Raw genomic sequence first — 26,489 nt, 5'->3', positions numbered from 1 at the left:
TGCCTTTGATTATTTGTCTTTACTTAGACTGCATATGTTGGATTGATCAAATTATATTTTTTACTTATTTAATGATCCCAGATGATGCTAATACTGGACAAGTCAGATCCCAAAATGAAAGCTGACTTCGTTTTGTTTTGGTTTTAACAAAGTGGTCTCTTGCTGAAATATAAACTTGCAATGCTGCCAATTTTACTTTAACAATAAAACAAAAGTTTATTAACAAAAGAAATGAAAACAAAATAGAATAAACCAAATTATCGACTAAAAACAAACCTTTTAAGATTTTTAAACATGCAGTAAAAATATAATCCTATTAATCCCAAAATGTTCCTTTACATATAGAAAACAGCAGCTTTTGTGCAGTACCCAAAATACAGCCATGATATTGTACCCAGAAACACACCTTGAATTGTACCCAAATGCTTCACTTCTACAGTATTCACACCAGAAGCTCCCTCTCTAATCCTTCAACAGATTTAACTGTGACTGTTAACTTATAGACTAGACCTGTAGGCAGCTTATTCTTGGAGCTTTTATACATCTGAGTTTAAACATACTCAGCTTTATCCTCTTCAGGATTCTATCCCAACATTTTTGGTCTGGAACTAACACTAATTCTCCACTCTAAGTTAATCTAATTATATCCTTCCCTTCTCAGGATCACTGGACTATCTACCCATCTTCATCCAAGGACTTCACAGGGCTATCTAAAATCAGAATAAGACTGAAAATAATTCTCTCTCTAAGCTATGGGTGTTTGCCTTAAAATAAAACCTCTCCTCACCTTGGAAACTGGAACTTGATTGTCTTGTTCGGTCATATATCCCTATCAACGTATACAAAACACCATTAATTCTGAACCTCAGATTCTAAAAATATTTCAAAAGAAATCACCATGGCCACTGAAATACCTCCAAGTTAATTATTAACTTCAGACATACAGAAAACCCGTATGTTACTGATTTTAAAACCAAAAACCCAAACTTACAATAAATAATATTAAAAATACACGTAAATCGCAGACACTACATTATGTATTTGATAATACATTATAGGCAAGGCCAGACTTTATTTATTGTTGTGGTCAGCTTCCTTCTTGAACCGTTGCAGTCATGTGATTCACTTACAATGTCGTTAGAGAAAGTGTTCGAGGATTTTGACACCGTGAAGGAGCAGTGATATATTTCCAAGTCTGATACCTGCTTTAATTATTTTATTTGCTGCAGTTAATTTCCTTTATCCCTCACCAGGCATGTCACTTATTATTTCTGATAGGTTATTATAGATATAACTTGAGTGGTCACAGTAGCAGCAGGATTGTCAGAACACTTCAGTAGACACGCGTATAAATCATTTATATGCTGTAAAAAAGCTGCAAATTGGGAAGTGGAAGTAAGAGAGGAACCTGGTGAAACTACAATCACCAGGGAAAATTACTGAGCAAAACAATGGAACCGCAGGCTATCAAGACCCTGGCTCTTAATGACTTCATCCGAGGGTCCTAAAAGAGGTGGCTATGAAAGAAGCAGACGCTTTGGTATTGATGTTCCAAAATTTGTTAAATTCTGAAAAAGGCCCATCCAAAGGAGACAGAAAACGCGAAACTATAGACCAGTTGAGTTGACAACTGCCACAGGGAAGGTGTTAGAATTGATTATTAAGAAGGTGCATTTTCGAAAGAAATCAAGACAACCATGAAGTGTCAGTGTGGTTTTATGAAATAGAAGTCATATTAACTTATTAATTGGAGATCTTTGAAAGAATGACATGAGCTATGGCTAACGGAGGTAAATTATGTTTGCGAGAAAACATTTGTTACAAAAGTAAAATAGAATATGGTGGAGGGAATAACATACCAGCACGGTTAGAAGATTGGCTAGCTGGCAGAAAATAGAGAGGATGTGTAAATGGATCTTTTTTTCCGATTGGCAGAATATTGGGAGGGATCTATGCTGGGGGCTCAAACTTTTGCAATTTATCTCAATGACTTAAATGAGAAAAGCAAAGGCTCAGTACCTAAGTTTTAAGATGACACAAAGATAGTTGAGAAACTATGTTGTAAAGAGGGCATTATGAGTTTGGAAACCACGATAGGTAACTTAAGTCAGTAAGCAATTTGGGAAGAATAAGTATAAAATTGTTCACTTTGGCAGAAAGAATTAAGAACAGATTACCTCAGGGAGTACATCAGCAGAATTCTGAGCTGCAGAGGGAGCCGAATGTTCGAGTACACAAGTCACTCAAAGTTACCATATGGGTACAGCAATTATTTGAGAAGAATTCTATGTTGTATTGTGAGAGGAATAGAACATGATCAGAAGGAAATTTGCTCCAGTTATAAAAGGGATTGATGAGCCAGACCTTGAATACTATGTACAACTTTGGTCTCCTTCTTAAAGGAAGGATTGTCTTGTGAACAATGTTGGACAGATTGGGTTGTGGAGAAGAGAGAGGAGTGATTTAATTGAGGCGTGTAAGATCCTGAACAGCCTTGACCAGGTGGGTGTGGAAATGATATTTCCTCTTGTGGGTGAGTTGAAACTGGGGAACATGGTTAAAAAATTAGGGGACGCTGTTTCCAGACAGAGATGAGAAGAAGTTTGTTTCTCTCACCAGGGTTGTAAGAGTTTGGTACTTTTCCTCAGAAGGCAGAGTTATTGAATATGTTCAAGGTTGGTTAGGTTCTTGTTAAGAAGTGATTTAATTGAGGCGTGTAAGATCCTGAACAGCCTTGACCAGGTGGGTGTGGAAATGATATTTCCTCTTGTGGGTGAGTTGAAACTGGGGAACATGGTTAAAAAATTAGGGGACGCTGTTTCCAGACAGAGATGAGAAGAAGTTTGTTTCTGTCACCAGGTTTGTAAGAGTTTGGTACTTTTCCTCAGAAGGCAGAGTTATTCAATATGTTCAAGGTTGGTTAGGTTCTTGTTAAGAAAAGTCAATGTTTTGGGCAAAAGCCCTTCATCAGGAATAGAGGCAGGGTGCCTGCAGAGTGGAGAGATAAATGAGAGGGTGGTGGGGGGTGGGGAGAAAGTAGTATTGAGTACAATAGGTGAATTGGGGTGGAGATGTAAGTGATAGGTCAGAGAGGAGGGTGGGGGAAAGTAGATAAGAGTACAATGGGTGAATGGGGGTGGGGATGGAGGTGATAGGTCAAGGAGGAGGGTGGGGGAAGGTAGCAAAGAGTACAATGGGTGAATGGGGGTGGGGATGGAGGTGATAGGTCAGAGAGGAGGGTGGAGTAGATAGGTGGAAAAGAAGATAGGCAGGTAGGACAGGTCATGGGGACAGTACTGAGCTGGAAGTTGGAACTGGGGTGAAGTGGGGGAAGGGAAAATTAGGAAACTGGTGAAGTCCACATTGAAGCCCTGGGGTTGAAGTGTTCTGAGGCGGAAGATGAGGCGTTCTTCCTCCAGGCGTCTGGTGGTGAGGGAGCAGCGGTGAAGGAGGCCCAGGACCTTCATGTCCTCGGCAGAGTGGGAGGGGGAGTTGAAATGTTGGGCCACGGGGCGGTGGGGTTGATTGGTGCAGGTGTCCCAGAGATGTTCCCTAAAGCGCTCTGCTAGGAGGCGCCCAGTCTCCCCAATGTAGAGGAGACCGCATCGGGAGCAACGGATACAATAAATGATATTGGTGGATATGCAGGTAAAACTTTGATGGATGTGGAAGGGTCCTTTGGGGCCTTGGATGGAGGTGAGGGAAGAGGTGTGGGCACAGGTTTTGCAATTCCTGCGGTGGCAGGGGAAGGTGCCAGGACGGGAGGGTGGGTTGTTGGGGGATGTAGACCTGACCATGTAGTCACAGAGGGAACGGTCTTTGCGGAAGGCAGAAAGGGGTGGGGAGGGAAATATATCCCTGGTGGTGGGGTCTGTTTGGAGGTGGCGGAAATGTCGGCGGATGATTTGGTTTATGCGAAGGTTGGTAGGGTGAAAGGTGAGCACCAGGGGCTTTCTGTCCTTGTTACGGTTGGAGGGGTGGGGTCTGAGGGCAGAGGTGCGGGATGTGGACGAGATGTGTTGGAGGGCTTCTTTAACCATGTGGGAAGGGAAATTGCGGTCTCTAAAGAAGGAGGCCATCTGGTGTGTTCTGTGGTAGAACTGGTCCTCCTGGCCCTCCCGTATCTGCTCCCAAGAGGACCAACCTTCACATAAACCACATCATCGGACAACATTTCCGCCACCTCCAAACAGACCCCACCACCAGGGATATATTTCCCTCCCCACCCCTTTCCGCCTTCCGCAAAGACCGTTCCCTCTGTGACTACCTGGTCAGGTCCACACCCCCCTACAACCCACCCTCCCATCCTGGCACCTTTCCCCTGCCACCGCAGGAACTGTAAAACCTGCGCCCACACCTCCCCCCTCACCTCCATCCAAGGCCCCAAAGGAGCCTTTCACATCCATCAAAGTTTCACCTGCACATCCACCAATATCATTTATTGTATCCATTGCTCCCGATGTGGTCTCCTGTATATTGGGGAGACTGGACGCCTCCTAGCAGAGCGCTTTAGGGAACATCTCCGGGACACCCGCACCAATCAACCCCACTGTCCTGTGACCCAACATTTCAACTCCTCCTCCCACTTTGCCGAGAACATGGAGGTCCTGGGCCTCCTCCACCGTCGCTCCCTCACCACCCAAAGCTTGGAGGAAGAATGCCTCATCTTCTGCCTCGGAACACTTCAACCCAGGGCATCAATATGGACTTCACTAGTTTCCTCATTTTCCCTTCCCCCACCTCACCCCAGTTCCAACCTTCCAGCTCAGCACCATCCCCATGACCTGTCCTACCTGCCTATCCTCCTTTCTACCTATTCACTCCACCCTCCTCTCTGACCTATCACCTCCATCCCCAACCCCCATTCACCTATTGTACTCTATGCTACTTTCTCCCCACCCCCACCCCCCCTCTCAATTATCTCTCCACTCTGCGGGCACCCTGCCTCTATTCCTGATGAAGGGCTTTTGCACGAAACATCGATTTCCCTCCTCCTCGGATGCTGCCTGACCTGCTGTGCTTTTCCAGCCCCACTCTAATCTCGACACTGGTTTCCAACATCTGCAGTCCTTGTTTTTACCTAGGTTCTTGTTAAGGCAAGGGAATCAAAGAATGTCAGGAGTAGATGGGATTGTGAAATACAAAACAATGGATCAGCCAAGATAGAATAGAATGTGGGACCAAATGGCCTACTTTGCTTCATATTCATGTGTCTTTATATGCTCCTTGTGTACGTTATCTAGTGTCTGGGGTGAATCACTACATGTCGAGTGTGTGGTGCTGGAAAAATACCTCTGGTCAGGCAGCATCTGAGGAGCAGGAGAATCGACATTTCGGGCATAAGCCCTTCATCAGGAATTAGGCTTGTGGGCCGAAGCTCTGAGAGATAAATGGGAGGGGGTTGGGGTTGGTGGGAGATAGCTCAAAAAGCGATAGGTGGATGAATGTGGGGGATAAGGTGAAAGGTCAGAGGGGGCAGTCATGGACGGGTCCGGAAGGCGGTGCCAAATTGGAGGTTTGGGACTGGGATAATATGAGGGAAGGGGAAATGAGGAAGCTGTTGAAATCCAATTTTTATCCTGTGTGATTGCAGGGTAACAAGGCAAAATAAGAGGCGTTTGTCCTCCAGGCATCAGGTGGTAACAGTTTGGCAGTGGAAGAGGCCCAGGACCTGCATGTCCTCGACGGAGTGGGAAGGGGAGTTGAAGTGTTCAGCCACAGGGCGGTGGGATTGGTGGGTGCAGGTTCCCAGAGATGTTTGCTGAAACGATTTGTAAGAAGGCACCCTGTCTGCCTAAATTAGAGGAGACCACACCGGTTGCAACTGACACAGCAGATGACATTGGTAGGGATACAGATGAATTTCTGACGGATGTGGAAGAATCCTTTGGGGCCTTGGATGGAGGTGAGGGGAGTGGTGTGGGAGCAGGTTTTCCACTTCCTGCGATGGCAGGGAAAGGTGCCAGGAGTGGGGAGTGGGCTGGTGGGGGGGGGGGAGTGGGCTGGTGGTGGGGGGTGGACCAGACAAGAGAGTTGTGGAGGAAATGGTCTTTTTGGAAAGCTGATAGGGGTGCAGAGGGAAATATATCTCTGGTGGAAGTGGTGGAGGATGATGTGTTGTATGCGGAGGTTGGTGGGATAGAAGGTGAGGACCAGGGGGATTCTGTTCTTGTTGTGTTGGGAGGGGTGGTGTTCAAGGGCGGTGGTGCGTGAAATGGAGGAGATGCACTGGAGGGCATCGTCAATCACGTGGGAAGGGAAGTTGCGATCACGGAAGAAGGAGGCCATCTGGGACTTTCTGAGGTGAAATTGGTCCTCCTGGGAACAAATGCAGTGGAGGCGGAGGAATTGGGAATAAAGGATGGTGTTTTGGCGGAGGAATTGGGAATAAGGGAGGTGGAGGAATTGGGAATAAGGCTAATTCCACCTCAGAAAGTCCCAGATGGCAATTCCACCTCAAAATTCCACTAGAAATTATATGAGGTTGAACATTGAAAAAATGTATGACAGCTTTTAACATTGTTTTACTTCAAACCATGAACTGGAGAATTGACAACCTCATTCATTTTGTCAGTGCAGTGACCACATCACAGGGTCCTCATTGTTTGCCAATTGTATCATCAGTTTTCCTTGGCAGGATTATGAGGGCACTTTGCTCTTTTAACAGGATGCAACTTTCACAAAACTGGCATGGATCATTGATGGTATACATGGGCACATCCATGTTCCAGTTCCATCAAAGATTACAGCCTGTGGTCTGAGGTAGATCAATGGAAAATACTATTGTCGAACCAGAAACACCTGAACCTACTTTAGTTGTGTGGTATATCCCAATATTTGATTTTATTTTCTTAGATCGTTCCAGTAGTTTTGAAGGCTTACAAGCAGAGGAGTGTGGAATTCTGAATGGCTGTGAAAATGGGCGATGTGTTCGAGTGCAGGAAGGATACACCTGTGACTGTTTTGATGGTTTTGAGCTCGACATGACAAAAATGACTTGTGTAGGTGAGTGACCTTTTGCTTTCTGTGATGGTTGGTCCATCCTTCCTCCTCTTTCTTAAAGGCTCAACCCTTCACCACTAAATATTCAAGCTTATTTGGAGTGTGAGATGCAGATTGCACTGTAGTTCTTATCAGTTCTGCTTTCTGAGTTATCATTTCCCCGATAAAGGACTAGACATCTCATTAGTATCACTGCTGATACTGCCCTATGGGGTAGATGCTGTTTTAGGAATATAGGAACAGATCCTAGAGCCTGTTCCACCATTCAATCAGATCATGGCTGATCTGTGGTCGAACTCCATTACCCGCCTTTGGCCCATATCCTTTTGTTTAACAAAAGAAACTCTACCTCAGATTTTAAAATAACAAGTGACCCAGCATCCACCACCATTTGTAGAAGTCAGTTCTAAGCCTCTACTAGCCTGTGTATGGAGAAGTACTTCATAATACCTGTCCAGAATAGTCTGGCCATATTCTAAGACTATGTCCCCTGCTCATTCCAGAATCTCAAACCAATGGAAATAGATCTAGTTATCTGCATGGATTAGATTTTAATGCGTTATCCCTAAGTCAAAGGACCAAAGAATCCATCTCACTGCATATTGCAACAAATTAATTCTTAAAAAGAAATTCACTGTTGGTTGATGACTATATTGGGTTGATAAGATTGAGAGAGTTGATGTCAACTCAAGGTTTTGTTCTCATGATCAATGTATGAATTGAGAACCATTGTCATCCAGTAGGGATACCGAAAACCAAATGGAACTAGGAAACAATTGATATTTAATGGTAATTACGGGATTATTGAATGAGAACATGATTAGGTATATGGGGAACAAGTAAGCAGTCTGTTGATGTTTTACGAGGTGTGATTTGGAATAAAACTCAAGCTGTTAAAACCTTGAACACTGTTTAACCAGCTTGTAACCTCAGGTTAAAGAAAGACAAAGAACGGTGGGTGCTGGAAATCCAAAACAAACACAGGTCTGGCAGCATCTGTGGAGAGAAAGCAGACTTAAGTTCAGAAGTTCTGAAGAAGGGTCACTGAACCCAAAACGTTAACTCTGTTGCTGGAGGAAGAATGCCTCATCCTCTGCCTTGGGACCATTCAACTTCACTAGTTTCCAAATGGGTGGCACGGTGGCACAGTGGCACAGTGGTTAGCACTGCTGCCTCACAGCGCCAGAGACCTGGGTTCAATTCCCATCTCAGGTGACTGACTATGTGGAGTTTGCATGTTCTCCCTGTGTCTGTGTGGGTTTTCTCCGGGTGCTCTGGTTTCCTCCCACAATCCAAAGATGTGCAGGTCAGGTGAATTGGCCATGTTAAATTGCCAGTAGTGTTAGGTAAGGGGTAAATGTAGGGATATGGGTGGGTTGCGCTTCGGTGGGTCGGTGTGGACTTGTTGGGCCGAAGGGCCTGTTTCCATACTGTAGGGAATCTATTCTAATCAAATCTCCCCACCTCATCCAACATCCAACCCTCCAATTCAGCAATGTCCTCTTGACCTGTCCTACCTGTCCATCTTCCTTCCCACCTATCCACACCAACCTATCGCAATCACCCCGCACCTACATCCATCTATCACCTTCCCCCCAGCCCCACTCACACACTTCTATTTATCTCTCAGATACGCACCCCCCAACACACACGCACGCACGCACACACACACACACACACACACACACACACACAGTGTCTGTCTGTCTCTCTGTCACTCTCTCTCTCCCCCCGATGCCCAAAACGTCAACTCTCCAGCTCCTAGGATGCTGCCTGACCTGCTGTGCTTTTCCAGCACCACAGTTTTTGACTCTGACCTCCAGCATCTGCAGTCCTCACTCTCCCCACTCCACGGAGGATGGTTTGCTGTTTTTGGACAAAGGTTGAAAAGTTATCATTATTCTAACCTGACAGTGGTGTGGTGAAAACTTCAGACAGAAGACTGAATCTAAATCATCAAGGTGAGATTACCCAGCCCTGATTTCTGATTGCAAATTGTACGGCCAGTGAAAGAATGAAAACAGGATAAGACGCAAAGTTTTTTTTTAGAATTGGAGGCATGAATAAAAGTTTGCACAAGTTACAACTTTTCACAAATAATATTAAACAAAAAAAGTACTGGATAATTGAAGGAAAGATGTACTGACATTGGAGGCAGATCAAAGAAATTTCAAAAGCAAAAATTGTTGTAAAGTCTCTGGCAGTTTCTGTGGAGAGAAATCAGAGTTACTGTTTCAGGTTGAGTGACCCTTCCTCAGAATTCAAAGAAGGTTCACTAGGATTGGTCCCAGCTATGGAGGGACTGCCTTATGAGGAGAGGTTGAGTAGGGTGGCCCTGTACTTATTGGAGTTTAGAAAACCAAATGGTGACCTTACTGAAATGTACAAGATTCTTAGGGGCTGTGACAAGGTAGATACAGAAAAGTTGGTTTCCCCTGGAGTAGATTCTCGGACCAGAGGGCATAATATCAGAATAAGGGACCAGTCATTTACGACAGAAATGAAGAGTAATTCCTTCTCTCAGAGGGTACAGAATCTGTGGAATTCTTTACGACAGAGGGCTATTGAGGTTGGGTTTTAAGCGTATTCAAGGCTGAGCTAAACATGTCTTTAATCAGTACAGAATGAATGGCTATGGGGAAAGGGCGGGGACATGGAGTTAAGGATTATCAGGTCAGTCATGATCTCATTGAATGGCAGCGCAGACTCAACCAGCTGAATGGACTACTTCTGTTCCCATGTCATATGGTCTTATTAACTGCTTAGGACGCATGGTCATATATTGGCCAATTCAGAGTGAAGGTAGCTGCATAGAAGAGTACCGAATGGAATTCAATACATTACCAACAAGACTGCAACAATTCCCCAATGATCCTGGCCGATAAATTATTACCCAGCGCCAAATTTATACGGACTTCCAGTTATGATGTGAGTTCAACTTGTAGATAAACACAGACTGCTAGAGCAAATGTCAGGAGCCGTAAAAGAAAAATATTACATGTATTCTTTTCCAGAATCATTTGTGATGCAAATGTGGCAATTAACCATATGACACAACGTTAACTGGTTGGTGGGACTGTCTCGATATAAGGCAGAGGCAACAGTAGAAAAGAAGAATTTTAATTAAAGGAAACTAAATTAAATTAAAATCTTTTTCACAATTTTGAGAAGGAAAGAGAATTTTAGATTTACAATAAGAGAATGAACTCCAGCATCTCCAGGTATAGGAATTGATGTGTCAGGTGTGATTCACTACTCCAACACCTGTCCCGTACAGGATGGTAGAACATTCGAAACTAATGGAAGATTCAGAAGAAGGTTGAGATCAAAGAGGGGACTGTGTTGGTCACAAGAGGTTTCAGCTAAGTGATGAATGTGCTTGGGTCAGAGTCTTTTAACTTTGCAGTGTTAGACAACAAAAGCACATTTATATTGTGTCAAACGAACAGACGAAAAGATGCCTAGAATTTGAGCGTTTTGTCAGATTTGAACGTGATAGCAAACCAACATCTTTTAAGAAAAGTAATCATTCCTTGTAAATTAACCAGAATCCGTCATTTCATCAGCACAGACGTGGAGTCCAGTGAAGCTCCATTGTTGTTAAGTAAGCCATCAATAAAAAAAAATGCAAATGGAACTGGATATGGAAAAGAGCACAGTTATTGTGTTTGGAAGCTCTGTGAATGTACAACTTACACAATTAGGGCAATCATTGTCCTTTGTTGGAATTAAGGAAATATTATTCAAATCAGGGGCAGAAATCGAGAAGACATAAACTAAATTCTGTTCAAACTATGGAGGCAATTTGCTCACCCATCCTGCAAAAGGTTAATAAAAGCTGATAAACAGCAAGAATGACAAAGCTGGAGAGAGTGTGGGGTGGGCACAGAGATTCCAGACAGCAAACAGCCCTATCACAGAAACAAAAACAAAAATTGCTGGAAAAACTCAGCAGGTCTGGCAGCATGTGTGGAGAGAAAGCAAAGTTAACGTTTTGGGTCCAGTGACTCTTCTTCAGAACAGGGATGGATATGCACAGAAAAGGTTTCTCCAGGAATTATAAGGCTAAAGCCAGGCCACTGGAGTAAAGCTTTGAGGAAAAACTGAGGGGGGTCGAGATATAATCATATAGGTAGCACAGTGGCTCAGTAGTTAGCACTGCTGCCTCATAGTACCCGGTTCGATTCCACCCTCTGTATGGAGTTTGCACGTTCTGAGGGTTTCTGTATCTGTGTGGGTTTCCTCTCACAATCCAAAAGTGTGCAGGTTAGGTGGATTGGCCATGCTAAATCGCCCATTGTATCTAGGATATGCTGGTTAGGTGAGTGAGTTTTTGGTAATGTGGATTCATAGGGTCAGGGGTGGGCTGTTCTTTGGAAGACTGGCATGAACTCATAGAACATTATAGGCCCATCAGCCCTTGGTGTTGTGCCAACCTTTTATCCGACTCTAAGATGGGTTGAATCAGCTGCTTCCATTCTGTCGGGACTCTGTATTCACTTCAGATCGAGGGAAACAATTTCTTGGCATTGTTATTAACAAATAATTGGGAATGTAGATTAAATGCTTTTCTGCAGGAAGATCAGTCCAACATGGAAATGTTTCTTCAAAAAGAAGTGTCAATGCCAGGGGTGGGGGTGTCTCCCTGGAGGTTAAATAAATGTCTGTCTCTCAGAATTGCTTCCAACAGTTTCAACGCCGCTGGAGTTAGAATTATTTTGAATTTGGAGAGACAAGGATTAATCAAGGATAGTCAGCATGGCTTTGTTAAAGGGAGATCATGTCCAGCCAACTTAATTGAATTTTCCAAGAATGGTGACCAGGTTTGTAGACAAGGGCAAAGCAATCAATGTAGACTCCTTAGACTTCAGCAAGGGTTTTGTTAAGCCTTGCTTGGGGGACTGATAGCGAAGGTAAGAGCCCATGAATCCAAGGAAATTTGGTTAATTTGGATCCAGAATTGGGAAGCAGAGGTCCAGAATTGGGAAGCAGAGGGAGAAGTTTGAGATAGGAGCAAATTACTGCAGATGCTGGAATTTGTACCAAAAAACAACAAATGCTGGAGATCACAGCAGGTCAGACAGCATAGATAAAGAGAGAGCAAGCTAATGTTTCGAGCCCGCTTGACTCTTCATCAGAGCTGAAGTGAAGTGTGAAGGGGACAGCATTTATGAAATAGTTTTGAGGGAGAAGGGGTGAGAGTGGTGTTGGGGGCAGGAGGTGTAGGGTGCTGATGGAGAAATGATGTTGATAGTTCAGATTAAGTTTGAGGGACATTTTGTGATTGGAAACCTGTGTCCAGTGGGATTCTCAAAGATCAGCGTTGGGGCTCTTGCTGTTGGTGGTTTGTGTAAATGATTTAGACTTGAACGTAGGTGGGTTGATCGAAATTCACAGAAGGTACAAAAAAATAGGTGAGGTGAGAACACAGGTGGAGAATAACCTTAGATTACAGGAAAACATGGATGGGCTGGTCCGAGATGCTTGTTGATGTGTCGCCATGGTTTTACCAGACCATAGGGGCTGCTCTCTCATTAGACTAGCGGTGATTTAACCTGAAGGTCAGCAAACCTCAGGTGAGGGAAGAGGTTGAGAAGGAGAGTCCTTCATGGTAACCTCATGGATGGCACGATGGCTCAGTGGTTAGCACTGCTGCTTCACAGCAGCAGTCAACCAGGTTCAATTCCCACCTTGGGCGACTGGCTGTGTAGAGTTTGCCCATTCTCCCCGTATCCGTGTGGGCTTTGTCCCACTATCACAAAGATGTGTAGGCCATGTGAATTACCCATAGTGTAAGGCGCATTAGTCAGAGGGAAATGGGTCTGAGTGGGTTACTTTTCAGAAGGTCAGTGTGGACTTGTTGGGCTGAAGGCCTGTTTCCATACTATAGGGAATCTAAAAAGAAACACTGATGGGAATTGAACCCATACTGTTGGCATCATACCGCTCTGTAAACTGACAATCTAGCCAACTGAGCTAAACTGTTCCAATGAGCTATTCAGTGGCAAATGGAATTTAAACTGGATAAGTGTGAGCTGATGTATTTGGGAAGGACAGACAAAGAAAGGGAATCCAATTGGACGATCGGCTATGATCATAATAAATAGCAGAGTAAGCTGAAAGGGCAGAGTGGCTTCCTCTTACTCCTGTTTTTCTATGGTTCTATTCCACCGCTGGGGAGATGAACAACTGGAACAATTGTAGGTTTCTTCAGTGAAACAAAGGATACAAATGTTCATGTAACTTTTATGCATGTTACATCCCTTGAGGTGCACACCAGTCATATCTTGTCACATCACATCACCAGTTTAAAGGGCAAAGTCATGGCCTTGGCCAATCACAGTTTATGTATGTATATATGTAACAGGATATCAAAGAATGTGCCAGGTCATGTGTTACCTCAAGGTTGCAGCACGTTATTATTTGTGAGTTCTGTTCACGGTCTTATCATACACTGATACCAGCTGTCTGTGACATCAGTTTTCAAAATGTCCATTCGTCATCGTTTCCTTGTGACTAACTGCCAGGCAGCTTTTCAACTGTTTCAATGTCAATGCTTTCAGCAGTAGCTACCTGCCCATATTGTTCCCAATCCATTGTGGAGGCTGTAGATGTGCTGTATTCCTTTACAAAAATGCTGGGAGAAATTCTGACAAGAGATTCGGCAGCAAAACCCATTGAGTTCTATCTGGGTAACTATCATTCAATAAAACGTGTGAATGAAGAAAGGCTGCAAGTCGATATTATAATTTGAAAGTGGATATTGGAGAATGGAGAAATTGCAAACTTGAAATGGGTGGGCTTTCTCATCTCCTTACAAAGAAAGGAACAAGGTCTAGGAAATATTAGAGATACCAGTAAAAGGACATTTGGAATGACAAAAGCAGGAAAATAATATGTAGACTTTTCGTTTTTCATTATTATTCTATATGCATTGATTATTTTATAAAGAGAAGGGATAATTAGGTGAGAACTTGTCTGTGGATAACAAGTATTTGGTGTGTTGGAATTGTGTCATCTGTGAAGTTGAAATACCCTGATTGGAAAAGTAAATGCCTAGACTCAATCTAGCTAACCCTTAACCTCTGGTGTTTCACAAGGACATGATCAAACTTAATCTGTTACATTTTTGCAGTCAAATAGAAAGCAGTCTCTCTCTCCACAGATATTCACTGCAGGAAGCAGTCAATATTTCAGGATCGAAAGGGGGAATATTGATTGAATATTAAATACAGGCAGTCCCCAGGTTGAGAACAGGTTCTGTTAATGAGTCTGTTTGGAAGTTGATTTGCATGCAAGTCAGGACACAATGCAGGATAAATAAAGCAGCCATTTGTGTGTATAGGAAATGTTTCTGTGTTGGATCTTTCAAATTACATCCCAGTATAGGATTGCGTTCAAAAGACAGACATTCATAAATCAGGCACCCCTGCATTCCATGAAAACAGCACACCACAGAACCTTAAGCATTAATGTCATCACAGTCCCAAAAGCTATTCTCTCATTCAAGAGAGACAACTGGTAGTGAGTTTAACCTGAGGGCCACCACCTCTCACAGTGAGGTCCGAGGTTAAGAAGGCATGGTGACATTAGCTGGTATAGGAATGGAACCTACACTGTTGATTTCACTCTGTTGCAAACCAGTTGTCCCACCAACTGAGCTAACCAGCCTCCTTAAGCTCAAACCTTACAGTCACAGAGAATGATGTAGCACAGTGGTTAGCACTGCTGCTTCACAGAGCAAGAGACATGGGTTCAATTCCACCCTCAGGTGATTGTGTGGAGTTTGTACATCCTCCCTGTGTATGTGTGGGTTTTCGTTTTGGGTGCTCTGGTTTCCTACCACAGTCCAGTCCAAAGACGGGCAAGTTAGGTGAATTGGCCATGGGAAATGCAGGGTTATGGAGATAGATTAGGAAGATGGGTCGGGGTGGGACACCTTTTGGAGGGATAGTGTCGACTTGATGGGCTGAATGGCCTGCTTCCACACTGTCAGGATTCTATGAGGTGAAGTTGAGGTAGATGATCAGCTATGAACGAATTGAATAACAGAGCAAGCTGGAGACGTTTCTATGACCTACTGCTATCCATATGAATTGAAATGACTCTGTTGTGATTCTTGCATTTCAGATATTAATGAATGTGAGGATCTGAGTGATAGCATACCACTCTGCCGGAATGCAAGCTGTGAGAACACAGAAGGATCATATAAGTGCATCTGTTTACCAGGCTTTGTGCTTTCCCAGTATCCTAATGACTGTATACCAGAAATAGAAACAGAACATCAGTAAGAATACGGACATTGTCACCTGGCAAGTGATAAAGAAGCACTTGGTGATTTATTTTAAGGAAAATATATGTTTATTCTGCTTGGGATTATCAATTCGATTATATGTGAGAGTAAATGTTCAGCAACACACACAGACACCAGTCCAGTGACACTATCTATAATTTATGTCAATGACTTTGAAAGAAAGTGTTGATTAGATTTGTGATGGTTCCATTTGAAAAATATACAGAGGCAGTACAAACTGCAAGTAGCAGACAGTTGGCTGAGACTATTAAGACTGTGTAAGGCCTTTATGTAACTTGAAGACATCCTGAATGGCTCTGAAATAATCGACACTAAGGTTGTGATAAATATCATTTGTTTAAGCAAAAGTTTTAAAAAAGTAAGTTATTTCTTATTAGACATTACCATTTTAAATAAGAGAAAATAATTCGGATAGGGTCACGAGCATTGTGTTTTTTTTAAATGAAACATTTTCTCTTTTAAAACCATAGCAGTGCACTTTGTTGCATTTTCTAGACTGAGATTTTCGAAAGAAATATAATCAGTTGTTTAGTGTTCAAAATCCCTAATAATCAGTCAGGGAAAATATATTGCAGTGTAGCTGATCTGCCACTAGATGTCTCTGCACATGTAAATTACTTCAGACCATAAAAGGTAGAAGCAGAAGTAGGCCATTCAGCCCATTCAGTCTACTCTACCACACAATGAGATTATGGCCAAGCTGATAACCCTCAACTTTACTTCCCTGCCTTTTCCCTATAACCCTTGATTCTGTCCCCACTTAAAAATCTGTCAAACTCTTAACAATCCAGTCCTGAAAGCTTTCTGTGGTAATGAATTCCATTGATTCACAACTCTGGGAAAGAAGAAATTCCTCCTCATCTCTGTCCCAAATAGATGATTCCTTATTCTGAGATTATGAATTCTGGTCTTAGACTCCCTCATTAGTATAACAACCTCATTCGTTGCAATTAGGTTTCCTCTCATTCTTCTGGACTCCAATGAGTACAGGCCCACCCTATTTAAACCTCTCCTCATAAGAAAATCCCTGCATAGCTGGTATTAGCCTGATGAACCTTTGCTGGACTGCTCCAATGTCAGTATATCATTCCTTAGATAAGGGAGCCAAAACTGTTCACAGTATTCTAGCTATGGTCCAAGTGGTACTTTGTATACTTTTAGCAAGACTTCCATATCTCTCATTCCCACATTCTCCATGCCCTTTGAAATAAAGGTCAGCATTCCATTTAAGCTCCCTATTACCTGCTGCACCTGGATGCTAGCTTTTTCTGAATCATTCATGAGGATCTCCAAACCTCTGTGCTGCATCCCACTGCAGTTTCTCTCCATTCAAATAATATTCAACTCTTCTATTCTTTCTGCCCAAGTGTATAACCCCAGGTTCTCCAATACTATTCAATTTTCCCAAATTTTTGCCCACTTATTTTACCTGTCTATATCCCTTTGTTGATTCTTTGTATCATCTTCAATACTTGCCCTATTCCCTATTTTTGTGTCACCTACAAACCTGGATATAGTACATTCACTTCTGCCATCCAAGTCACTAATATGTATTGTAAATAGTTGTGACTCCAGCACTGATCCCTGCAGCAATCTACATGCTGCCAAGCTGAAAATGTCCCTCCAATGTTAACTGTCTGTCTTTCTATTAGTTAGCCAATCCTTTACCTACGCTAATATACATTCCCCCAACCCCGTGGTCTGTTGTGTTATTAGACAGTTTTATCAATTTTTAAAATTCATTCATGGGTTGAGGGCCAGTATTTATTGTTCTTCCTAGGGAACAGTTAAGAGTCACCCATATTGCTGGGGGTCTGGAGATACATGTAATCCAGACCAGGTAAGGTTGGCAGTTTCCTTCCCTAGAAGACATTAGTGCACCAGATGGGTTTTTCCCAAACAATCAGCAACCCTTTCATGGTTATCATCAGACTCTTCATTCCAGATTTTTAAAATTTAATTCAACTACCACCATCTGCTATGGCGGGATTTGTACTATATCCCCAGAACAATACCTGCATTTCTGGATTAGCAGTCCAGCAATTAACACCACTAATTGCCTCCCCAAAAATGCACCCTGGAAATCCAATTGCGTCTACTGGTTCTGCTTTATCTGCTTGCTTGTTACCTTCTCAAATTCGAGTAAATTTGTCGGGTATGATTTCCCCTTCATGGAGCCATGTTGACTCTGCGTGATTATATCATGGATTTCTCAATGTTCTTCGATAACATCCTTTATAATAGACTGTAGAATTTTAATCTAACTGGCCCTACTGTCTCCCTCTCTTTTTTGAATACGATTTGATTTCAAAGCATTCCTCGATGACTATAGGCTATTAGTGCTGGATCAACGAGGCTCTCGAGGATTAGTACAAGTGTGCCAGTAAGGATTTATTATGACCTCCCACTGACAGTTTACAGTGCCCTTCCATTGAAAACTGCATTCTAAAAACAATATTAACGTAAACTGACCACATTTGAATGAAATTATCTTGTTCAAATCTAACACATTTTTGTTAAATGGGTAATATCTATCCAAACAACATACTAAGTAATTAAACACTCATTAAACACTCCAATTCTAATATTGCATAACGTAACTTCTTGAGCTCATCTCTTTAAATCTGTAAGTATTTTTTATTCTTAGTTTTGCTTTTTAGATAATAAAAAATCCTGTTTTATTGTTATTATTTGTTATATGTATGTGTTCACACCTCTTTAAATGCCATAATCAAAATATTTCAATGAATTGGAATAATTTTCAGTAAAAAGTGTGATATAAGAATTATAAGGTAGTTGTAGAAATGTGCGCCACCGCCCCCAAACTCCAACACAAATTATGACTACGACTTGGAATCCTCTGGGAATTAAGGCAGTATAACCTTTTATTGGAAAGTTTGAGAGATGGAACTTCCAATTTCGCAATGTGCTCTTCAATAAGCAAACCTCCAATCGGAGGGATTTAAATTTAGAAATGTTTCAATGAGAACTTTGCAGCTGTTGCTTCCTAAAACTGAAAGGTCAGGAAAGAGCAATCAAAAATAATAACACAAGATGTGCAAATGTGTGAGAGGAACTAACATCATAGCACAAGCTCCATATCTCACCGTTAACAGAAGAGCTGCCAAAATGTACTTGGTTGCTAAGCTATGACATAAAAATAGATTGCAAGCTTTGGTAATAGAATAATTATTATAATAATAGTTGAACCCTATTGTCTCTTTTTCAACCCAAGTCATTTTTGACCTTATAAAGGGAATACAAAATTAATTTCGCAAGTGCAATGTCATCTATTTACAAAGTCAGAATTTCCTTGTTTGGAGATATGGTGGAGGCAGGTTCAATTGAGGCATTCAAGTGAGCCTTGGATGGTTTCTGAATAGATTAGATTAGATTACTTACAGTGTGGAGACAGGCCCTTCGGCCCCACAAGTCCACACTGACCTGGCAAAGCGTAACCCACACAGACCCATTCTCCTACATTTACCGCTTCACCTAACACCACGGGCAATTTAGCATGGCCAATTCACCTAACCTGCACATTTTTAGATTGTGGGAGGAAACCGGAGCACCCGGAGGAAACCCACGCAGACACGGGGAGAATGTGCAAACTCCATACAGAGAGTCGCCTGAGGCGGGAATTTAACCCGGGTCTCTGGCGCTGTGAGGCAGCAGTGCTAACTGTAATAGTAATAGTGTGCAGGGATATGGAGAAAAGGCAGGAGATTGGCATCGGATAATAAATACAGGCACAATGGGCCAAAGATCCTCCTTCTGCCCCATAATAACTTTAATTCTGGCTCATGTAAAGTTCCATTATGTTTAATTCTGCAGGCAATATGTTTCATCTGACATAGGCTTGAGTTATAAACTTACAGATATGGATAAAATCTGTTCTTGTTAGCCTCATTAAAAATGTTTCTGGATTTTGTATTAGGATTGGATGACAGGCAAGGGCTTTCTGGGACCTAGGAGCAGAATGAAATGGACCTCCCTGTAGCAGCTTGAAGGAATTGCTCTAATTGTGTTGTTTTGGGGCCAGCATGCATGTCAATTATTTCCTACTCAATGCAACATATAGCAAACATTCAGTTAGGTATGAAGTTGGAGAACAGTAAGCTGGATCTTGCCATTCAAAACTTGATTTCATAAAGGTCCACAGTACAGAAAAAAGGCCATTTGGCCCATTGAGTCTGTGCCAGCTTTCTGCCACCTTTCACACAGAAAACACATATTTATCTATAATTCGCATATATTCCCAGTTCACTGTACCACATTGTCTCATGAACCAGCCTCCCAAGGGTGTATATGTTATTCAAGCATGATGTTAATGATATTCAGATGTTCTGCATCCATGAGATGATCCTCCCCCAGCGTTTTCACTGTGATGAATGACATGTAGACTGAAATACTGAAGTTAAAAAAAGAAATCAGTTAAGGTCTTAAATAATCATTGTGGTTGTCTTAATTCTATAACATGCTATCAGCCAAAATTTATAGATTAGCCTAGAATTTTAACAAATTGTTTAAACAAATTGGCTTACAAAGGCTACCTTAAAGTAAATCCACTATCTAAATATCAGAAGAATAAAGGTGCATTTATTCAAACTGTAACCTTCTAAAGTTTTTAATCCTGGAAATCTATCTGAAATTATAGCATTCTAATTAAAAATCCTTCGATGGCCTCAAGTAATACTCTTTTTTTCCCCTATTTATGTGACAAGGTGGCAGATATATTGTGCAGTATTGATTGCTGTTAGTATTGTCCTCAGCTAATTGGATTTCTTGTACCTTAGCAGCTTGAGTTATGTTAACATTCTATGCACTGAATTTGCAATTGTTGATAAAGAACAAATTTAAAACAAAACTTTGAAATATCATTACACCATGTGCCAGAGGAAGATTCTAACTAGAGGTAAGCTGCTCAGAAGTTGATTGAATTGTATCTTTCACAACATCTATCCATTGCTTTAGGAAAGCTAATGGAAAATTTCATGTAACAAGAAGGGAGTAATTCAAATTCACCTTAACACAAGATGTAAATTATTTTGAGTAGTTCAGAATTGGATTTTAATACAGAACCATTACCTGGCAGTTTTCTTTTACAAAGCTGCTGTTAACATGTAATCGTGCTTCAATTGTATTATTAATTTACTTTGGAAATTTACCTCAATTGCCTTGAACATGAATAATATGATCTTTTTTTACCTCACAAATTTTCTCCCTTATGTTCTCTGTTGAAGATGTTGATTCCATCCATGTAATTGATTCAAGTACATGCATAGATGAGGTATTCATCCTGCATATTTAAACCCCTGGATTTGGTTAAATTACTGTTCAATAATAAAGCATCACAGTCCAGTCTTGTTTGCAGCATCAACTAATTAACTGTGCTGACTGGCGATTGGAAATACAGGTCACTTTATTCCCCGAAGCGCAGAGAAGCTGATGCCAATCACCTAACTCAGCTATGGAAATATAATCAAATCTAGAACAAACATTGCTCAGCAACTCACTGAAGACTCTTGTTGATTCACCAGTGGGACAAAATAATTTTAAAAGTTACAGCATGATTTTCTATGTGATTGCAATAAAATATAAATTAAGAAGCATATTGATTTTTATGAATACAGACCCATATGACTAATGAGCTGTTCAAATAGTCTGCAGCTTGTATATTAATTCATATTCAAATTTAAAAGTCTCGCACATCATAGGAATGTGTCGTAAATTCTCTCTCAAGTCTAATCAGTGCTAAACAAGGGGCAGGTAAATTATTGAAAATCTCAAGTGAACAAAACATTTTTTTTCTTTTGTCTGTGTATTTCGTTTTTTTTAATTAATAATAAGCTCTGGTATGTCTTGTAAATCGTACTTGCTTCTAAAACATCTGTAAAGCTACACCTGATTCCTGTACATGTTTTGTGGATACAAGTACCATTCTCAAAAACGTAGAGCATATGTTTTGTACAGATTTATATACAAAATACAATGTATTTAATGTTTTAGGTAAGAGAAATGTTAGATATTTAGTAATAACATTGTAATTGTTTTCTGTTCAGATTTTATTCTTTTTACAAGTGATCTGGCTATAAATTCTAGTATCTCGTGCTGAAAATTCAAAGTAAGTGCCTTAACCATATTTCATTTTGCTTTAGTTTCCTGTTGCAAAACGTAACTTTTTCTACACTGTATCATATAAAGTGCAAATTCTCTGCCCCGTGGAGCAGTTTTGGTTACTTGTTATAGATCAACCAATAACATCTATTTCTCATTGTCAACACAGGATGCAACTGAAGTGATAATTTTCAAAGCATACACTGCTTCAAACTAAAGTTGAGAAGATACTGAGCAATGTGTATCTGAATTCTTCTCCTGTTTCTTGGTGGAGAAAGGAAATAGTTGCTTAATGGTACATAACTTGACTACTACTGAAAAAAGGTCTACTGTTATTGACATTCATCTTGATTCTCCAACATCAGCACACCCTTTGGTATAAGACCTTAAGAAAGAGGAACAGGAATAGGCTATTTGGCCCCTCGGGCCTGCTCCCACATTCAATAGGATCATGGTTAGAACATAGAACATAGAACAGTACAGCACAGAACAGGCCCTTCAGTCCACGATGTTGTGCTGACCATTGATCCTTATGTATGCACCCTCAAATTTCTGTAACCATATGCATGTCCAGCAGTCTCTTAAATATCCCCAATGACCTTGCTGGCAACGCATTCCATGCTCTCACAACTCTATGTGTAAAGAACCTGCCTCTGACATCCCCTCTATACTTTCCTCCAACCAGCTTAAAACTATGACCCCTCCTGTTAGCCATTTCTGCCCTGGGAAATAGTCTCTGGCTATCGACTCTATCTATGCCTCTCATTATCTTGTATACCTCAATTAGGCCCCCTCTCCTCCTCCTTTTCTCCAATGCAAAAAGTCCGAGCTCAGTCAACCTCTCTTCAATAGATAAGCCCTCCAGTCCAGGCGACATCCTGGTAAACCTCCTCAGAACCCTCTCCAAAGCATCCACATCTTTCTTATAATAGGGTGACCAGAACTGGGTGCAGTATTCCAAGTGCGGTCTAACCAAAGTTTTATAGAGCTGCAACAAGATCTCATGACTCTTAAACTCAATCCCCCTGTTAATGAAAGCCAAAACACCATATGCTTTCTTCACAACCCTGTCTACTTGGGTGGCCATTTTAAGGAATCTATGTACTTGGACACCAAGATCCCTCTGTTCCTCCACACTGCCAAGAATCCTATCCTTAATCCTGTACTCAGCTTTCAAATTCGACCTTCCAAATGCATCACCTCGCATTTATCCAGGTTGAACTCCATCTGCCACCTCTCAGCCCATCTCTGCATCCTGTCAATGTCCCGCTGCAGCCTACAACAGCCAACCTTTGTATCATTTGCAAACTTGCTGACCCATCCTTCAATCCCCTCATCCAAGTCATTAATAAAAATTACAAAGAGTAGAGGCCCAAGGACAGAGCCCTGTGGAACACCACTCACCACAGACTTCCAGGCAGAATATTTTCCTTCTACTACCACTCGCCAGCCAATTCTGTATCCAGACAGCTGAGTTCCCCTGTATCCCATTCCTCCTGACCTTCTGAATGAGCCAACTTTGGGGAACCTTATCAAATGCCTTGCTGAAGTCCATATACACCACATCCACAGCTCGACCCTCATCAACTTTTCTAGTCACATCCTCAAAGAACTCGATAAGGTTTGTGAGGCATGACCTGCCCCTCACAAAGCCGTGTTGACTGCATTTAATCAAGCCATGCTCTTCCAGATGGTCATAAATCCTATCCCTCAGAATCCTTTCTAACACCTTGCAGACGACAGACGTGAGACTTACTGGTCTGTAATTGCTGGGGATTTCCCTGTTTCCTTTCTTGAAGAGAGGAATTACATTTGCCATTCCTAGTTGATTTGCCATTCCTGACTCCGAATTTCCTGCCCCTTTCCTGTAACTCATGATTCCTCAACTGATCAAGAATTTGTCTCAGCCCCAAATATACACAAGGCCCTCTACCTCCAGAGCACAAGTTATATCATCTTTCCTGATGTGTGCAAAGCAAAAATCTTTCACAGCATGTTACCATTTTCAGAAAGAAGAAAAATTACTCCTTAATTATCCACACAGTTGAAACCTCATATAATGACTTGCATGAGAATCTTAATTGTTCCCTAGTATATTCATTGTTAGGAACTGCATCTTGTTGCAATTGGTTATTCCATTTTATTCACAAAACTACAATATTTAGACATTGTTTTTACATTACCACTATACATAATTCTACAGGTATATTAAATGGATCTTTAAACTATTTACATCACATTGTCTAATAATCAGATTTGCACAGAGATTTGACTTTATTGGTCCTTTGCGCAAACAGACACCAAGTGCAAAACAAAAGCTTACTCCTTTTTGAGCAGGGAATCATCTACTTTAATCATTCCTTCTCATTCAGCATCTTTGCCATCTATCTGATAACTTGGGAACTGGTATTGGTTGATATATGATTTTTATTTATCAGTTGTCATGCAACCTACAAATGCTGAACATTTTCAAGTCTGCATTATTTGCAAAATAAAAAGCAGCTGCTAAAAAACACTGGCTGTTTCCCCAGGAGTATTCCAGCCACAGTGAAATACTGCTCCCACACATTCTCCATGTCTGGGATCTTGACACAAAGGTGATAAAGCAAACTTTTACACAATTTGCATTGTGTAAAAGTTATTTTAACCTGATAAAAGTCGTTTTAATCTGATTTCTGTACTGATATGCAAGACTCTTTTTAAAACAAAATTGAATAATGAGGCAAATCAAGTATAGGTTAGCAAATTAAAGAAAATACCAGAGGTGGAGTGGGGATCAGTGTTTCCTGGGGAAAATACTGGATATCCACTGGAGATTTCAATATCTTGCTTGCTCAGTTGATAATGGACACATTTCTTGCAGCTCAGTGCATCTGCAGTACCAGAATTTCCCATAAGATGGCGTGTTGTTTCCTTGAAAAAAATCGTCACTTCCTGGCATTAGCTGGGTCCTGATTGAACCTGTTATGTCTGTCTTCTTGTTACAATTATTATATCAATTACTCCATTGGCTAGTCACTTGATGTGGTTTTGACATTGCCTATAGACACTGTCTCTGTTCAAAGATGGGGCTGTTGGCAAGAAAGTCTACCACTCCAACAGTCACAAATTTGTCACTTTCAACCTTGGCAATAAAACTGGCTGTAACTCCACAGTATTCAGACTTTCTTTTTCATGTTTGTTTATTCTTTTGTTTGTTTTGCAGTTTATAATGTGGCAATTTATGACTTTCACATACCCAGTTGAGAAACGGTTCATTTTATTTCCCCTCAGCATGGAAGTTCTTGGCTCAAATGTCCATGGCCAACCCTGGGAACTCTAACCTAGCTCAGGAGCTCATTGTGGCCTTTTCTTATGTATGTCCTTTGCTCATCTTTAAAGCAACAGCATTCACACATAGTTTTATTTCATCCTGAGGCTAGAAATGTCAAATTGGGAATTACCTGCCAATATATTGCTGGAGTAGACATATACTGAGAGACAAAAAAAGAATGCAGATGCTGGAATCCAAAGTAGACAGGCAGGAGGCTGGAAGAACACAGCAAGGCAGGCAGCATCAGGAGAAGTCAATGTTTTGGGTGTTGACTTTCCCACCTCCTCTTGCTGCCTGGCTTGCTGTGTTCTTCCAGCCTCCTGCCTGTCTACTTTGGATTCCAGCATCTGCAGTTTTTTTTGTCTTTAAATATATTACTGGAGTCCATGTCGGGGATGCAGTTGGGATCCCAAAGATCAGTGCCAGGATTATTATTGTCCTTACCCTGTAATTTAAAAAAAAAGAGGCAAATTCCAAAAGGTGACCAATCAGGAGGAACTCCAAGCAATTTTCTAGAACAAAGCCCTTCATATTGTGGTTCAAGGACTGCCCACATTGAGATATGTTTTGGCATCGCTGCTGACTGGAGTATAGCAGCAACTAAAAAAAATTCAAGTTTTATAGATGACTGGTGAATGTGGAGCTTTCCTTGTAGCCCTGGGAGAACATTCATCAAATATGAAAACAATCACATCATGCACAAAGTCCAGTTTCAACAAAAAGGTCTCAGTGCTAACTATCTAGGCAAGCAAACCCAGCCTAGAAGAGAACATAAAATCATAAGACATAGTAGCAGGCCATTCAGCCCATCCCACCATTCCATGGGATCATGGCTGGCCTGATAATCCTCAACTTTCCAGTTTACTTACGACAAGAAGAAGGCCTGACTGCTCATTGACTCCCTTACATTACAGTGTGGAGGCAGGCCATTCGGCCCATTGCAGCCCTCGGAAGAGCATCCCACTCAGATCCATCCTCCTACCCCCTTCTATTCCTGACCCTATAGCCCTGCATTCTCCATGGCTAACTCACTTAGCCTGCACATCCTGGATGCTACATATAATTTAGCCTGGACAATCCACCTAACCTGCACATCTTTGTAGTGTGGGAGGAAACCGGAGCACCCGCAGGAAATCCACACAGACACGGGGAGAATGTAAACTCCACATTCACCTGAGGCTGGAATCGAACCTGGGTCTCTGGTGCTGCCCGGTGGCAGTGCTGGCCACTGCGCCACCCCACAACTGTTTCAGCTGCTGTTGATAAACACATCATATTTTTCATTTACTCATGGGATGAGGGTATGACTGGCTAGGCCAGCATTTATTGCCCATCCCTAATTGCCTAGAGGGTAGTTAAGAGTCAACCACATTCTAACTGTCAGTTCTCTATGACAATTCTACAATTTGTCACAATTAGTTTTCATTTATATATCTTTTATATGTACAATAGAACCCTCATTTCCGCGGATTTGGTTTCTGTGGCTTCAAGTTACCCATGGTTTACCTTAGCCTGAAAATATTACATGGAACATGACAGAAATAATTCCAGGGGGCTGCCAGGGAGGCAGGTTTCCCATATAAATGATAAGGTTCGCTACTATGCGCGGTTTCGGGCATCCACGGTAGATCTTGGAACATATCAAACGCAGATATGGAGGGGGGACACCTGCACTCAATTCATGTTTTCCATTTGTTATGGTGGATCTTTAATGTATCAGGTCATGTGATAGTGGATGGGAGT

General features: G+C 41.7%; 1 protein-coding gene across 2 annotated transcripts in view; it reads left to right on the top strand.

Moving 5' to 3' along the window:
* LOC140476119 (latent-transforming growth factor beta-binding protein 2-like) overlaps nucleotides 1-24,590 on the top strand; it is a 469,839-nt gene extending 445,249 nt beyond the window's left edge. The window contains exons 35-36 of one of the 2 annotated variants that reach the window (XM_072568220.1): nucleotides 6,856-7,005; nucleotides 15,133-24,590. In XM_072568220.1, the coding sequence (XP_072424321.1) occupies nucleotides 6,856-7,005; nucleotides 15,133-15,293 (311 nt within the window). In that variant the 3' untranslated portion in view covers nucleotides 15,294-24,590. The remainder of the gene's footprint in view (nucleotides 1-6,855; nucleotides 7,006-15,132) is intronic. The other variant, XM_072568221.1, reaches the window with a different exon arrangement.
* Nucleotides 24,591-26,489: the final 1,899 nt, after the last annotated feature.

The sequence above is a fragment of the Chiloscyllium punctatum genome, chromosome 4 (genome assembly GCF_047496795.1).
Source record: "Chiloscyllium punctatum isolate Juve2018m chromosome 4, sChiPun1.3, whole genome shotgun sequence".
Classification (NCBI taxonomy): Eukaryota; Metazoa; Chordata; class Chondrichthyes; order Orectolobiformes; family Hemiscylliidae; genus Chiloscyllium; species Chiloscyllium punctatum.
Note: the sequence above shows the minus strand (reverse complement) of the source record. Positions and strands in the feature narration are given on the sequence as shown.